Source organism: Capricornis sumatraensis, chromosome 21 (assembly GCF_032405125.1).
Source record: "Capricornis sumatraensis isolate serow.1 chromosome 21, serow.2, whole genome shotgun sequence".
In the NCBI taxonomy this organism is placed as follows: domain Eukaryota; kingdom Metazoa; phylum Chordata; class Mammalia; order Artiodactyla; family Bovidae; genus Capricornis; species Capricornis sumatraensis.
The window spans coordinates 62,568,844-62,585,292 of record NC_091089.1 but is presented as its reverse complement, the minus strand read 5'-3'; the positions used below and the strand labels follow the sequence as shown (position 1 = coordinate 62,585,292).

Here is a 16,449-nt window from a genome sequence, read left to right as displayed (position 1 = left end):
CTTCATTTTCGGGATCTTTGAACATAAAATTACATTTGCAGCTTTATTTCCAGGGCTTTATATCTCATACCTAGAATGTTGCTTGAAACACAATTTTTTAAGTGAATGAACAGCTTCCCCTTTCTGGAGTGTTTTCTTTTTTCTCTTGTTTGACTCTGTTATATTATTTAATACCTGGTTGAAGTCTCACCTCTTATTAAGTCTTTACTCATCTTGGCTTATTGTGGAGGCGTCATTCTGCGCTAACCAGTTGGCACATTGCTGCTTCCTGCTTACATTTTGATGAATACCAAGTATATGTTCTCCCAAGTGGACTTTAAGCTTCACAAGGTCACGGACTTCGCTTCAAGAATCTTGTGCCTTGCGTGCCCAGGGCCCTTACAAAGCAAGCACTCAGTACCTGCTGTGAATCGAGGGGTTAAGTGATCTGACAGGTCACTACGTTCACCTCAAGCTTTGGCTTAGTCTCCCTGCGTGCATTCTCTTCTCAACGGGTACAAAAAATCGATTCTTGTTGGAGAGAGGTGAAAAAAACGTAGATGTTACAAATCTAAAGTTCGTCCCTACCCAACAGAATCTTCTTGCTTAATATTTAGTTCTATGAGGGGAGCGGTCAGGGCATGACACTCAAGGAAGAAAAGGGTCTTCTTAAAGGGCTCCGGAGGGAGGTGATAGTGAGAAATAGAGAAACACTGGTTTAGTGCTCTGGGAAGTTGGACCTAGGAGGGAAATGGTGATGAGAGGATTGCATGATAAATGTCCGGAAGGAACCCAGGAATAATTGAACTCAAGAGGGGCTCAGAGCGGCCTTTCTCTTTCGCCTCCGTCGCCGCTGCCCTGCCTTGACAGCGGCACTCTCGCCGGTTGGGTACTCACTCTGGGGGAAGCGGGGCGGGTTATCGTTGACATCCGAGAGGGTGATGTTGACGGTCGTGGTCCCCGCCAGCCCTCCGAGCTGCCCTCCCATGTCCTTGGCTTGGATGATCACCTCATAGTACTGCTTGGCCTCTCGATCCATGTTCGTGAGCGCGGTCCTAATCACACCTGCAGGAGAGAAACGGGCTTTGTTTTTAAAAGCAGAACCACCCGTCCTGTTTTAAAGACGGGGTTCTAGGCTCCTCCCTGTGCCTTGTCAGAGATGCAAGGCACCTGTTTCATTACACTTGAGGTCAGAATGCCGTTTTAGCTCAGTCGTGTCCAACTTTCTGCGACCCCATGGTCTGTACCCGGCCAGTTTCCTGTGTCCATGGGATTTCCCTGGCAATAATACTGGAGTGGGCTGCCATTTCCCTGTCCAAGGGATATTCCCAACCCAGGGATCGAACCCGCGCCTCCTGCATTGCACACAGATTCTTTATCAGTGAGCCATCAGGGAATCCCCAGCTTTAAAAAATAAATGCTGTGCTTAAACAGAGGGTGAATGAGTAAAGATTGTTCCAGCCGGAAGGGCTTCAGTTCAGTTCAGTTGCTCAGTCGTGTCCGACTCTTCACGACCCCATGGACCAGAGCACGCCAGGCCTCCGTGTCCACCAGCAACTCCTCGAGCTCGCTGAGACCCCTCTCCATGGAGTCGGGCCTGGCGGGCTGGTTCCTACCACGCATTCCCGGGAAGGACCAGGAGGTGGCAGCAGAGGCCCTCTGGCAGACCTGGGACCTGTTGGTCTGCAGCGACTTCACGGCTGCTCGGTCTCACCAGACAAACGGCTTCAGGTGGGAAAACAAAGCCTCATCGTCCGCAAGTCTGCGAGTTTCGATCCTTCTCCTTTAGCTCTCTCTCCAGTCGCTGGAGCCCTACTAGTGTGAGGTTCTCTTTTTCCAGCAGCCTCATTCCCAGGCTGCTTTCTCCTGCCTCCCCAGCGCCTGGGAGCAGGGGCGGAGCTCAGATTCGCTCTTCTTTCTGTTGTCTGTTCAGCCTGGTCTGTTAGGCTCTGCCCGCCTCCGTGCTTCACTGCATTCTGTGACTTAAGACATAGAAGCTGCTCTGAGATGTTTATTGTTAACATCCATATGAGATGAACTTGCCCAGATGGTGTGTATCGTCAGGGTATGATAATGAGCTTCCATTTAGGGAGAGGGGTCTAAGTCAGAATCCTGTGAAATGTGCCGTTTCGATCCTGCCAAGGATGTGTGGGCATGTTTGATCTTCCTTGTAATGCCTCCACTTAGAAAAGTTGACTTCTGTGCTCTCTAGGCAAAGATTAAAGGCTTGTTTACTGCACGTTGACTACATGACCCTTGGCTCGGCAGACCTTTGCATGCCAGGGGAGAAATGGGGAGCCACAAGCCTGTCCTCCCTTCACTCCTATAATGTACGTGTCGCGTCACAGCAGCAACAGTCTAAAGTGAAATGTGCAGTGTTTTCTTGTTATAAATGCCCCCGGGGCACGGCAGTAACTATCTTTTTATGTATTTTTTTACCCTAACACTATAGATGCCCCTTGGGAGCTGTCAAAATAATGTAAGTTTCCTCTTAACGATGTAAAGGACATATTACCCTCTTCCTGTCTGTATTTTCCCTCCCTGTGGGCACCCCCTCATGGTCCCTCCCTCCATTTGTAGAATGGTTAAAATTACTATTTTATAGAAATCCCTAACTGGAACCTTTTTTTCTTTCCTCCTACTAATTTATACTCTCTACTTTTATGACATAATTTTCTGAATGCCTGGTTCCCCTGAGGACTTCTGGAAAAAATTCTATCAGGTTGCTAATAAAATGTGTTTTATCTATTTCATGTAAAAAGATGACTTTGAGTTTTGGCCTTGACTTTGTCTCTGTGGCTGTAAGTTTCTTTACTCAAGTTTTTTTGTTAATTACTCTTAGGTCCATATGTTTATTTTCCCATATGTAAAATGAAGTAATAATGCTTCCATATATTTTACAAGTTTACAAGATTGTTGGGACTCTCAAATAAGGTGAGATCTATGAATGTATTTTAAAAGGGAGAGAGTCTGGCACAAGTGCAAGATAACAATATGGAATGATATTATATATTGATAGCAATAATATCTGAGTTGCTCTGCCCAATTCAAAACGGTTAAAGGGAATTCTTCATAGATAAACCATACATTCTGTTGTCAAAGTTCTTGAATAAAACTGAAAACAAAACAGAACACCCAAAGCCAATTGACTTGTTGGCTGTTGCCTTGTCCTTTTCTAGACGTGGCCCGTGCCCGCCCAGCTCCCTAGGTGGCCCCCTGTTAGAGCATCCCACTGAGCACCTCCTTTCTCGGGGCCACAACCCATGCTCTGAGCTCCCTTCACTCCAGCCTTGCTCTCGGCTTAGTACGGGGTGGACTGGTGGGAAGAAGGCTGGGTTGCAGGTCAGGGGAGACATCTACAACCAGGAGCACTTTCTTGGGTCTCCATCCACGATTTCCTTATCCACTAAGCGAGTGGTGATAGACTGGAAGATTTGCCTAAGGCTCTCCCTAGTTTCAAAACCAATTATCCTGGTTCTGTAGTGAGCCCCGGAGAAGGCAATGGCACCCCACTCCAGTACTCTTGCCTGGAAAATCCCATGGACAGAGGAGCCTGGTGGTCTGCAGTCCCTGGGGTCACTAAGAGTCGGACACGACTGAGCGACTTGACTTTCACTTTTCACTTTCATGCCTTGGAGAAGGGAATGGCAACCCACTCCAGTGTTCTTGCCTGGAGAGTCCCAGGGCCGGGGGAGCCTGGTGGGCTGCCGTCTATGGGGTCGCACAGAGTCGGACACGACTGAGCGACTCAGCAGCAGCAGCAGCAACGTGAGCCCAGGTCACTCTGCCAGGCCTCCTGGGTCCTCTTGGGGTTCTGAAAGCCCTTACTCCTGGGGAGTGAATACAGCCATAGGATTATTGATATTATTTTTTTTGAAGGCTAGCGAGGAGGTCCTTTTGCGGAGGCAGTTCTTTGGGCGTCTCTAAGCAGTCCCAGCACACTGTGCACCGTGCTTCTCTTAACCCCTGGGCGGCGCTAGCTTGCTCTCTTCGCCCTGGCGCTTATAGCCATCTTAGCTAGTGCGCTGTCCGGAGAGTTCTTGAAACGGAGAGTTGGTCTGTCCTAAATTGCAGTTACAGATTATTGGAGAATAAACAAATGCCTCTGGCTGAGCTGCCCCATCACGTACCTGTTTTGGAGTCCACAGAGAAATACGGCTGGCCCTGCAGGACGCTGTACACCACCCGGGCGCTGTTGCCATAGGTCGGGTCATCTGCGTCGGTGGCCGTCACCTGGATGACAGAAGTCCCTGAGAAAGAGAGACAGTGGACACCTGTTGAAGCTGAGCTGCTCGAGACTGGATGCAAGCCTGAATGGGCAGTTTTAAAGCATTTGCAAATGTTACGTCTGCTTCCTTGGGAGGGCCTGTTTCTCGGTCAAGCTTCTATAACCGCTTAGTGCGAAAGTACCTCTTTAGTGGGGATGGGAGTTATTTGTGTCTTAAATTCTTAATAACTTGTAAGGCCAACACAGGCTTTGGGCTCCTCATTCCTCTTTTGGTAATACCAAAATGCTTCTCCCTTATGAATCAAATATTATCTGCCTACAGATCTATCATCTATCTTTTGTTTTGCTTTTTAAGAACCGGAACTGGGGATTGCCCTGGTAGGTCAGTGGCTAAGACTCCACGCTCCCAATGCAGGGGACCCAGGTTCAGTCCCTGGTTGGAGAACTAGATCCCACATGCTGCAACTAAAGATCTCACGTGGCGCAAAAAAGATTGAAGATCCCAGATCCCAGGCGCCACAACCAAGACCTGGTGCAGTCAGATAAATACGTGAATAAAAATCGATGCAGGAGACCCGGAGCTGAGCGACAGTGCTGGGCGTAGTACTGCCGCTGTCTGTACTGTGGCTGACTTCATGTCTGAGTAGCTCGGTGCAGCTTTGTGTTTTGGGGACTGGACTGTCGCGCTTTCTCTCCCTCTCTCCCTCGAGGTGGGAGGGCCTTCTAGAGGGGGACTGCTGTTTGTGGGGATCAGTGGACCCCCGCCTTACCCACTGGTGACATTTCCGGCACAGTGGCGACGTAAGGCCCGTCCAGGAACTTGGGCTCGTTGTCGTTGATATCTTGGATTTTGATGATGAACTCGGACTCCGGCTCCATCGGCCTGCCTGTGCGCCTGTCCAGGGCCTGAGCCCTGAGAGTGTACTGGGCCCTCTCCTCTCGGTCGAGCCTCTGAATGGCGTGGATGTCTCCAGTGGTGTCGTCGATGGTAAACACGACGCCTGCGCCTTCTCCCGAGAGGATGTATTTGATGGAGCCATCTCCCCGGTCCATGTCTGAATGAAGCTGAGGGGGAAAAGCACCGACCGACCTCTCAACAGGTGTCGAAAATAAACAGATTTTTAGTATGGTACAAGTGTATGATTTCCTTTCAAACAGGAAGACTTTTTCCCACTCAAATGTTTTAAGTGTCTACAAAGAACTAACCTGCTTTGAACATGGCTGTATCAAAGAGCTAATATAAGTTGATGAATAAGCAAAATTTCTCCGCTTCACATTCAGTATCCTCAGTACTATTTTTAAAGGTCCTCTCCCTGAGAAGTACAGAAGACAGGCGTTCTGGGTGTAGGACCCATATTGTATTGTACTGTGTCCCCTATTGTATCGTCACAAGAGGAGCAAGTCTAATAAGGAGGAATCCAGCCTTTCCATTTAATCCTTTTTAAAGGATAAGTGTAAACATTTAAAAATGTAAAAGTGTTGATGTAAATTATTTTGGAATTTAAAAAACTTCAGGACAGCCCAAGGTGGCTGAGAAGCTGATGAAGCAGCTAATTAAAACAGTCTGCGGCCCCTGTACCGTAAATACTGAACGACTTCTGGGGGCCCTTGAAATTCTCTCAGTTCCCTGGCTGTCCTCAGCAGGACGTTGCTTGCTGCTGTTGCCGGTGTCAGAATGGAGTTTTACAGCTGGTTATTATTCTGTGTCAGGGTATCTATCATTTTGATGGGGCCCGTTTCTGGCCTTGTAATTGACTCACTCAAATCTGTATGTAGAAGGTTGTGGTAGGCACATGCTTTTATCTGCCCATCCAACTATATTTCCTCCCAAATTACTCTGTGATGACTCTCAAAATAAGCCCAGGGGCACAGCGCTCATTTTAAGCCTAGAAATAAACTCTTGCAGCTCTAATTATAAACAATGTATATAAGTGGCAAGAACCCTAGAGTTTTGTGCTGTCTTAAAACAGTCCTTCTCTAAGAGAGCAACGAAAAGTTAGTTACGTGTAGTCAGTCACCACTTACTCTTGTTGCTGGGCTTGCATAGTTCAGTGATAAAGCCTGTGAGATTCAGTTAATAAAATAGACCAGTTTAGTCCAGAGAGGCAAATATATCTGGCCTGAACACTATCTGTATCAGTTATAAATTGAGTGCCCTTGACAAATTATTTAATGCTTATAACTCTCAAGTTTCTCGTATTATAAATGTAGAGAACAGTGTTAATTCTTCCTTTGAAGGTTTGTTGGGATCATTAGAAATTAATGTACGTAAAGCACCTGCTGCTGCTGCTAAGTCGCTTCAGTCGTGTCCAACTCTGTGTGACCCCATAGACGGCAGCCCACCAGGCTCCCCCATCCCTGGGACTCTCCAGGCAAGAACACTGGAGTGGGCTGCCATTTCCTTCCCCAATGCATGAAAGTAAAAAGTGAAAGTGAGGTCGCTCAGTCATGTCTGACTCTTCTCAACCCCTTGGACTGCAGCCCACCAGGCTCCTCCGTCCATGGGATTTTCCAGGCGAGAGTGCCTAGCTTTCCCATAATAGGAGAGCTATCAGTGGCGGCAGTTATGACGACGACGTTCATGCAGAGGGAGGAGGCTGTGAACACGCCAGCTCGTCCGTCCTCCCTTCGAACCCCCAGGAGTGCAGCAGAGACGACAAAAACGGCCTCCAGGCCATTGTGTTATGCGCAGCCCAGCGGGAAAGCTGGGAAAGGCTGCCTGAAGCACTGCTGGGACAGCGTTAGTCTGAGTCTTAAATGGCACGGACACCAAGAAAAGCATATTCACAGCATCTTGAGACCAGGATGGGCTTGGAGGTTGTGGCTGGCTTTGAGCTGATCTCAGACTGACTCATGGCCAAATCACACAAGCAGTGATTTTGCTGCCTAGAGGAATTCAGCTGTGTCTTATCCAGAGAAGGAAATAAGAGAACAAAATTGACTGGAAAAATAGCTGTGATTTTTTTCCTACTTAAAGAATTCTATTTAGAATATAAAGTCCTCACATTTCCTCGTTCCTTATACAGTATTATTATTATTTTTTCACATTCTACATCTTCTGTTTATTTCGTTTAAGACAAGCAAGGTGCCTAGCTCTTATTGTGTAGAATAGAAAGTCATTTTATTTGGACCTGGCCACAAAGAAGTGAAAATCCATTCCATCTGGAACTGTGTTCCCAGGCAGAAGAATGGAATTGGGAGGAGGAAGATAAAGATCTAAGGATTAAAAATATCCTTATATATTTCTGCATGTTTACATACATATGTACATACATATGGAAATATGAACGTGTAATTTTAAGGCATATAGCATAGGACTTTTACTTAGAGTGAACCAGGGCATGGCAGATTATCCAGGGGAGAAAGAAAGAATTGAAGCTGACATTAGAGCAAACGCCCAGGGTTGTTTGGAGATATTCTAGCTGTCATCTAAAAAGGTTTGTCCTACGAACCTTAAGAAGGCGAAGCATCGCTGTGATTATCTTTGGCCGAGTATGACTGCTCTGCCTATGGAGAGTGCTTAGTAAGTAACAGGAGGCTAGAGAGCTTTGCTGCTCAGGGGATGGTCCTGGTTCCTCGGGAGTCACTTGGCTGGCTGACGTCAATGGAGTCCGGGCTGAAACTGGATCTGTGATCTTTGGTTTTGTCTGTATTGAGAGAAGAATCTGAGGCCTTTTCTAGACTGAGTTCCTCGAAGTCAGGAGCCGTGTGGTTTTCATCTTCATGTGAGTCTCCCGTGCAGCAGACGCTCGGTAAGCTTTTGTGAACAAGTGGGGTGTGGTACTGGAGTTAAAGCTTTTAGTGAACGCAGGTTGTCTTTGTCTTAAAGGAGCTGGCAAGCATCTCTCAGGCAGCTTCTGTGCGTCTTTGTGCACAGGAAAGGTGGGGGGAGCCTCCCAGAGAAGCAGGGCCACCTCCTAGGAACAGGAAGACCTGCTGTTGCTGTTGTTCAGCCCTGTCCAACTCTTCTCGACCCCGTGGACTGTAGGCCGCCAGGCTCCTCTGTCCATAGGCTTCCCCAGGCAAGAACACTGGAGTGGGTTGCCATCTCCTTCTCCAGGGGATTTTCCCGACACGGGGATTGAACCCATGTCTCCAGCGGCAGCTGGATCCTCTACCTCTGAGCCGCCCGAGGAGTCCAGCAGGAAGAGTACCGGCTGTGAAAAGTGCCTGGTCTACTTCCACGCAACTCATTTCTAGGGAATAGACATCTGACCCTTGACCTACGTGGATGTGAGCTTTGAGGGTGCACACATCCGTGGGTTTTTTTCAATTATAAATACTGCAAACAGTCCTACGCGTGCATCTGTGGAGCAGAACCACGGATTCAGAGAACCGTGAGTACAGAGGGGCCGTGGTTATGGACTGAAGGCCAACTCTGGAGCTGCGCCTGGATTTTCCCACTGTGTGGAGGGTTGGTCCCCCTAACCCCCACGTGACTCAACAGTCAACTAAAATTCTATCAGTTCAGGATCTAGTCAGGGAGTAAAACCCACACCGGTCATTTTAGTGGAGAGAATTTAACATGAGGGACTGAAAAGGAAAAATGTTGAGATATCACTGGAGATGATAACCAGTAACTCGAGGAAACAGCTTGTGCCCCTCTGGCTGGGGGAGCAAAGGACAGGAGTTGGGGGCTCTTGGAACCTAGACGTTTGGAGGAGGCTGGGCTGGAGCCCTCTGAGAAGGGAATGTTATCCCCTTGGGCTGGGCTCCAGGAGTTTAGAGGCGGGCACCCCCCAGCGCCCACCTCCCATGGAGCTGAGACTCCAACCTCTGAGAAGGGGCTGTTATCATAACCCCTGGAGCCCAGTCCAAGGGTTTAGAGGTGAGCCACCCCCCTAGTGCCCACCTCGCATGGAGGTGAGACTCCGACCTCTGAAAAGGGGGTGTTATCTCCCTGGGTTGGGCTCCAGGCATTTAGAGTTGCTGAGAAGGGGGCGCCCTCCAGTGGATGTGTGAGGCTGGGGTGTGAAAATGGTTCCAGAAACCAGAAGCAGCTCCCACAGATAAATGGAGCGAGTCCCTCTCCTCCCGCCTCTGGTTCTCCCCCTAGAACATTCCTCTCTCAGGACCCGGGAGCTGCTTGGAAACGGAGGAGCTGTGATGTGCAGAGTCCCAGCCCCGTGGAGTATGGGAAGGAGAATATAGAGCTCAGAGACGAGCCTAGTAGCCAGCACAGTGATGTGGACTGAACATTAGGCTCTCCAGCCACAGAATGCACATTTGGTTGCAAAAACTGCAAAGAAGAGATATTAACAGCTTTTCTCTCAGTCACTGAGCAAATTGGTACTGCGATAAAAATGTGCTTTATGTGTATCCATATGTAATTCAGCTCACGCTGACCGAGCACCAGCTCTCCCGAGGAAGGTGCGGAGCTTCGGGGATGGGGTTGGCAGCACACAGTTGCCCCATCCTGGGAAAACAGCTTTGTTATCCTAGACAGAATAAGACAGCTGGATACCCTGCTTAGCCTAACCTTGCTTTCGTCTCTAAGATCTTGAGCCAGAGGAGTAGCAAGTGACGGGAAGTACATGAAGCTCGACACGGGGGTGATGGCGCTCCTTTTCGCCGTCTTTCGCGGTGCCTCGTATGGTTCCAGGAAGGCAGTGAGTGCTCACATTTGTGGTTAGACAGCTTCCGCGCCCTTGTTAACCTCAGCGTGACTCAGGACCACAGATTCGTGCAGAGCACGAGCTCGCTGCCTCCACCTCTTTGCATATGTCAATATAATCTCGCTTTGACTCGACACTGCCTTGTCCCTGGGAAGCCCAGTGTGGATTTTGTAAGGCCATACCAATTACAGCTGATAATTGTTGCCATACTCCTTTCTGAAAAAAGCAAATACTCAGGCAGGCCCTCTAAATAGATGTCTTCTAGAGCTCACGGTGACGAGCTGAAATGCCCCTGGGAGAGAGGGATGGGTTTTCTTTCAGAAGAAAGTAAGCGGGAAGGTGCCTGGGTGAGTGAGTGCACACCTCCCTTCCGTGCAGGCGACAGGCCCACTCCAGGGCGCACACTTGCATTGAGAGCTGGTCGGCCAGGATGACTGTGGAGGTGGGGGGGACGGCCTGTGTCCCGGGGTGGTGGATTAGGACAGGGTGAGCCCCGATCTCAGGCTTCCCGGGGGCACTGGTGGCAAAGATCCTGCCTGCCGATGCAGCTAGATGGAAGAGACACAGGTTCGATCCCCAGGTCGGGAAGATCCCCTGGAGGAGGGAGGGCATGGCAGCCCACTCCAGTATTCTTGCCTGGAGAGTCCCATGGAGAGGGGAGCCTGGAGGGCTCCGGCCCACGGGATCACACTGATCATGAGCACCAGAGCGTGCTACACGGCTGAGAGCTCCCACCTTCAGGGAACAGGCTTGGTTACGTTTCTGGTCTCACTGACACCGTGGAATCTTCTGTGTGTCTCTCAGGGCGAGGTCTAAAGTCATGGCCACATACAGGCCAAAGAAAAAGAAAGCCCATGGCTTCGGTGTCAGATTTCCTATTAACCTTCTGTGTAACTTTGGGCAAGGACCGTAACCTCTCAGAACCTTCCCTCATTTAAATTATCCGGGAGAGGTGACTTACACTTACTTCCTAGCACTGTTGTGATGGCTGAACCACCTGCCCTATGCGCATGGGGCTGACACACAGCACTGCGGTGCCCCAGGAGGGCGTCGGGTCCCCTAGTCTTTCTGCATTTCCACGTGTCCAGTTCTGTGCTAGGTGTGGAGTGTCAGGGAAATGTAGGCAAGGCCAGGAGGAGGTCTCAGTTTTACCCTTGGGAGAAGGAAGGAGGGCTCGAAATTGTACAACCACACAAAGCAATTACTGAACACAAAAGCCTTTTCCAAAACTTATTTTAGCAGGAGCTATGAAGGAGATCAGCCCTGGGATGTCTTTGGAGGGAGTGAAGCTGAAGCTGAAACTCCAGTACTCTGGCCACCTCACGGGGAGAGTTGACTCACTGGAAAAGACTCTGATGCTGGCAGGGATTGGGGGCAGGAGGAGAAGGGGACGACTGAGGATGAGATGGCTGGATGGCATCACTGACTCGATGGACGTGAGTCTGAGTGAACTCCGGAAGTTGGTGATGGACAGGGAGGCCTGGCGTGCTGAGATTCATGGGGTCGCAAAGAGTCGGACACGACTGAGCGACTGAACTGAACTGAATGTGTCTAGTTGGAAGAAGTGTTTTACAAATACCGAGTTGCTAGAAATCTTTGAAACTCTGAATGGAAGATGTATTCATGATGAAAAATGCTTTTAAGCTGGGACCCTGAGAAACTCGAACATGGCTGAGCGGAGAGGAGGGGACGTGTGTCCCGGGCACGACAGCAGCAAGCGCACGCCTCTGGGGCAGGGACCAACGGGGATGTGTTGTGTCGGGCGGGTGAGGAGGCCAGCCTGACTGAGATCAGGGTGAGACTGGAGCTGTCCCAGCGGGGGCTCATTCTCTGGCAGTGCTTGCCCTGTGTGCTGCGAGCTCTGATGAGCCCTGCAGAGCCGTAGTGGGCGAGGGACCTGATGGGAGGGCGCTTGAAGGAGATAAACGGCCCGAGTCCTGGGTTTAATCTAATCATGGAGACCTGGAGGACCACAGGGAGGACAGCTCTGGAGAGGATGAGTGACTCAGAGAAAGTGGCAAGGAGATACTGAGAGGACGTGCTGACGGGAATGAAGGAAGAGGAGGAGAGGGAGAAGTCAAAGAAAAGTCACAGGTTCCGAGGCTCGGGGGTTTGCAGGTACATTGGGTCTGCGTTCCTGAGCTGCTTAATCCCCGTAATGAACTCACTGTACTATCGCGGTGGCTACTGTTCCTGGTCCTCCCCTACTCCTACTACAGGGTAACGATCATTAAGATCTTAGTCTGGGCCAGGCACGCTGCTACGGCACTTCCCTGTGTCAGTCAGTTTACTTGATCCTTATTACTGTACCAGGTAGTTGTGTCTGTGTGACAGGTACCGTGTTAGATCTTGTGGAGGAAATGGAAGTGATGCCCTTGTCCTCACAGAGCTTATAGCCCGGTCTAAGGCTTCCCAGGCGGCTCCAGTGGTGAAGAATCTGCCTGTCAGTGCAGACACGAGCGGTGCCGGTTCCATCCTTGGGTCAGGAAGATCCCCTGGCGGAGCCTACGGCAGCCCACTGCAGTACTCCTGTCTGAGAAGCCCCACGGACAGAGGAGCCTGGCGGGGTGCAGCCTGTGGGTCCGCACAGACTCGGATGCGCCTGCGTGCACACACACAGCACTGCCGCAGCACAGACACAGACAAACGAGTAACGTAGATACTGTAGGTTGTGATTAGAATGGGGAAAGCCTAACGGTAGTGAGAGGGTCCACCTGGGGTGTGCCTTAGAGAGCAGTCAAGGCAGAGCTAGGTGTGAAATGAATCCTCGAGGATGAAGGGGAGCCGACCCCTAGGGGAGCCCGGACGAGCGCGTCTCACGATGCGGGGAGGAAGGCAGAGCCGGCCAGTCTGCAAGCTGCCGGAGGCTGAGTCCCCAGGTCTGGGCGGAGAGAGGGCGGCGGTCAGAGCCCCGGCTGAGAGGGCGGGAAGGGCAGCGTGCCCGTGGTGGGGCCCGGCGGGGGGCGCGCCAGTGGTGACCAGGGGCCGGCGGGGGGCGTGCCCGTGGCAGGGGCCGGCCGGGGGCGAGACACGTGGCAGGGGCCGGTGGGCGGCATGCCTGTGGTGGGGGCCGGTGGGCGGCGTGCCTGTGGTGACCAGGGGCCGGTGGGCGGCACGCCACGTGGTGGGTGCCGGCGGGGGGCCTGCCCAGTGGTGACCAGGGGCCGGCGGGGGGCGTGCCCGTGGCGGGGGCCGGCCGGGGGCGAGACACGTGGCGGGGGCCGGTGGGCAGCATGCCTGTGGCGGGGCCGGTGGGCGGCGCGCCACGTGGTGGGTGCCGGCGGGGGGCCTGCCCAGTGGTGACCAGGGGCTGGCGGGGGGCATGTCCGTGGCGGGGGCAGGCCAGGAGCGAGACACGTGGCAGGGGCCGCTGGGCAGCATGCCTGTGGCGGGGCCGGTGGGCGGCGCGCCACGTGGTGGGGGCCGGCGGGCGCCCTGCCCAGTGGTGACCAGGGGCCGGCGGGGGGGCTGCGGGAGGAGACCTCGTGAGAAGAGGGTGGGTCCGGGTGGCTCAGAGCGCAGCGGGAAGGCCCTGATGGCCGGCAGCAGGGTGATGGGGTCTGTGTCGGTCGTGTCCGCCTCCGTGGCCCCGTGAACTATAGCCCCTTGGGCTCCTCTGTCCATGGGATTCCCCAGGCCAGAGCCCTGTAGGGGGGTGCCATGCCCTCCTCCAGGAGATCTTCCTGACCCGGGGATTGAACCTGGGTCTCCTGAATCGCAGGCAGATTCTTTACTGTCTGACTCACATTTCAAAAGGTCACGTATGGGGAGTGGCCTGGAAGGAAGTGCGGGCAGAAGTAAGGATGCTGCCGGGGGGACAGGTGTTTGCGCAGGTTGAGATGACGGTGGGCGCGGGGCTGAGACGGAGGAGGGTTTGTTTGGTTCCGGACTAACAGGATCTGCAGGCGCAGAGACCGAGGGAAGGGGCCGCCTGACCAGCAGGGCCCAGGCTTAGGAACTGGGAGGTGGCAATGCCACCACTGGGACGACCGAGGGCAGACGCGGTTCGGGAGGGAGATCGGGGACGCTTCAGGGGATGGAGGCCGAGGAATCCTAAATGCGGTGCGGGAGGGTTTTCCGTCTGAAGCTCGGACGAGTGCTCTGAGCCAGAGACGGAGGCTTTGAATTCACTGCTTTAGGGGTTTAAAGCCATAGGGGTGAGTTTAACCCCCCACCCCCGCGGGGGCGGGTGTGATGGGGAAGACGCCACAGGTGGGCTGGAGGACTGGTGAGGGGCTGAGAAGCAAGGAGGACGAACGAGGCTGTGAACGCCGTGAAGCTGAGGGAAGAACGTGAGTCAGGGAAGGGCTGGGCAGCGGCGTCCAGGGCCCCAGTGGGGCGGCTCCGTAAACTGGACCGTCAGCTCTGGGGGTGGGGAGGTCCCGAGGAGCCCCGAAAACATGGCATCTGTGCAGAGACAGGGCGGAGGGCAGCTACCTGGGCTCGGTGGTTTAGGCACTAAGTTGTATCCGACCCTTGTGGCCCGGTGGACTGTAGCCCTCCAGGCTCCTCTGTCCATAGTGTTCTCCAGGCAAGAATGCTGGAGCGGGTGGCCATTCCCTTCTCCAGGGGATCTTCCTGACCCAGGGATCGAACCCGGGTCTCCTGCACTGCAGGCAGATTCTTTACCGGCTGAGCCACCAGGGAAGCCCACCTGGGTTGAGAAGTGGGTGGAAGTGGAGGAAAGAGCTTATGTAGACAACTCTTGAGAAGTTCTCTTATCCTTCTTCAACATTTGAGGAAACAGGTTAACGGGACTTAGTGACCCGCCCAGAGTCATTCTGGAAGCAATTGGCAGAGCTGGGTTTTGCACCCACATGTGTTTGACTCTGAAACCTGCACTCTTAGCCTGTGTGCTAAGCAAGTGTTTAAGTTATTTGAATGAATTATTTATTTTCTAATTAGTTCCTTGTTTCCCGTGTTCTCTCACTTAGTTGCTTTTGCAAAATGGCCTCTGATTAACATCCAAATAAAGTAAACACAGGAGAAAGCCCCGATTAAAAATGAAATGATGCTGGATAAATCAAGGGATTTCGAGTGTAAAGTTTATAAATATATTCATTGATTGTCTCCAGCAATCCTAAAGCACAAGCTAGGATCTTCTGAAAATGAAGAATGTTTTATTCTTTTTTTTTTTTCCATTAAATTTTGGCCTCAGGCAATACCTTTGGAAATGCTTTGAAAAAGACAAACCCTAAGCTTCTCCCCTTGCATCTCTCAGTTTACTTCTTCCTTATTCTGTTACTCCTGAGGCTGCTGCTGCCTGTGTGAGGACTTGAACAGTTCTTGCAGGACCCAAGTCTTTTCCTCCAAAAACCCAATTCCTAGCCTTTCCCACTCAGAACAGAGGCAAGAACAAGGAGAGAAGTCTTTCCTTTCTGACCGGTATCTGACAAAGCAAAAACTAGATCTCATCCCTATGGGGTTGCACAGAGTTGGACACGACTGAAGCAACTTAGCAGCAGCAGAGCAGCAGCAGCAGCTGTCAATTAACATACCTCTAGTTTAAAATTGTTCTCAGGCCTCAGACTATGTGAGCTTTCATAGTTCATATTCTTATTTAATTTCAATATCCGGTATTCAGATAACTTATCGTTCTCTTTGGCAGTTCTTACCTTGCCGACATACAAAGGGTCAGTCCCAGTGTATTCTTCCAGAACAAAAAACTGGTTCCAAACCCAGCTCCTCTTTGTCCGCGGGTGTGGCTGTGGCTTGTCTGACAGGAATGCTTCTAGTCTGCCTGGTGGTGTCGGTGTGCCCGAGAGAACAGGGGTTGTAAGGTCCATCAATCCCCAGAAGTACAAGGACATGCCAAGTCCAAGCCAGCTCTTTGCATTGCTCATTCTACCAGAGGTCCACATGGGATGGCCAGGTTTTCAGAAAGTAAAGTCCAGGATGACAAAGCCACTCACTTCAGTATTTTCCAGATAAAAAAATAATGCAGTTTATTGAACACTTAGGCTTCCCCAGTGAGGTCCTGATTCAAGTCAGTCTGCTTGAAGTTGACTTCCTGTCAAGTGAAGGAAAACAGAGGCTGATGATGTCAGATTCTTTCCTGTGGGCTTATAGCAAGTTTTCAAGAAATGTCAGTAAATATTTGGCTTTTCTAGTCAACAAATGAAGGAGTCATAACATGTTACTGCTTTAGAAGTGTTTAAGTAGTAAATAATATTTTGATAAAAAGAAGACAACTTATCTTGATATAATCAGTCCCAAACCTTCAAAAATGGATTTCAGCAGCAATAAAACTAGTGAATATATTTTTCACATTGGTAACTAGAGGGATATGCTGTATTATTGATTGGCTCTCTGAAATTATGATAAGACAACCTCCTACATTCTTAAAAATTGCATTCATTTCCAAAATTGACAACTAATAGTGGACATTTTCATTAGCCCAACTGCTTTTCTTGGTTCCTTAGAAAACCAAAAGCAAAATTTAACTATCTTTTTTGCCACCGACAATTATATTTTGCTTGCTCCACGTTATTGATAATATTAAGAGTCAGACTTCATTCGTAAACAGCCATGGATCACTTCTGGTTTCAATCATTCTCTGAGCTCATGATGGAATTTGAGTTTCGCACTCTACTGCTTCAGCTCTGAAGCACTGATAGGGCTGCTAAT

The 16,449-nt window shown here is 51.0% G+C and overlaps 1 protein-coding gene across 1 annotated transcript in view; it reads right to left on the bottom strand.

Annotated features, from left to right (window-relative positions):
* Positions 1-15,683, bottom strand: part of CDH20 (cadherin 20) — a 51,833-nt gene extending 36,150 nt beyond the window's left edge. Inside the window, exons 1-4 of the mRNA XM_068993611.1 lie at positions 15,438-15,683; positions 4,978-5,272; positions 4,110-4,229; positions 877-1,044 (exon numbers count right to left, since the gene is read on the bottom strand). Coding sequence (XP_068849712.1) covers positions 877-1,044; positions 4,110-4,229; positions 4,978-5,272; positions 15,438-15,683 — 829 coding nt within the window. The remainder of the gene's footprint in view (positions 1-876; positions 1,045-4,109; positions 4,230-4,977; positions 5,273-15,437) is intronic.
* Positions 15,684-16,449: the final 766 nt, after the last annotated feature.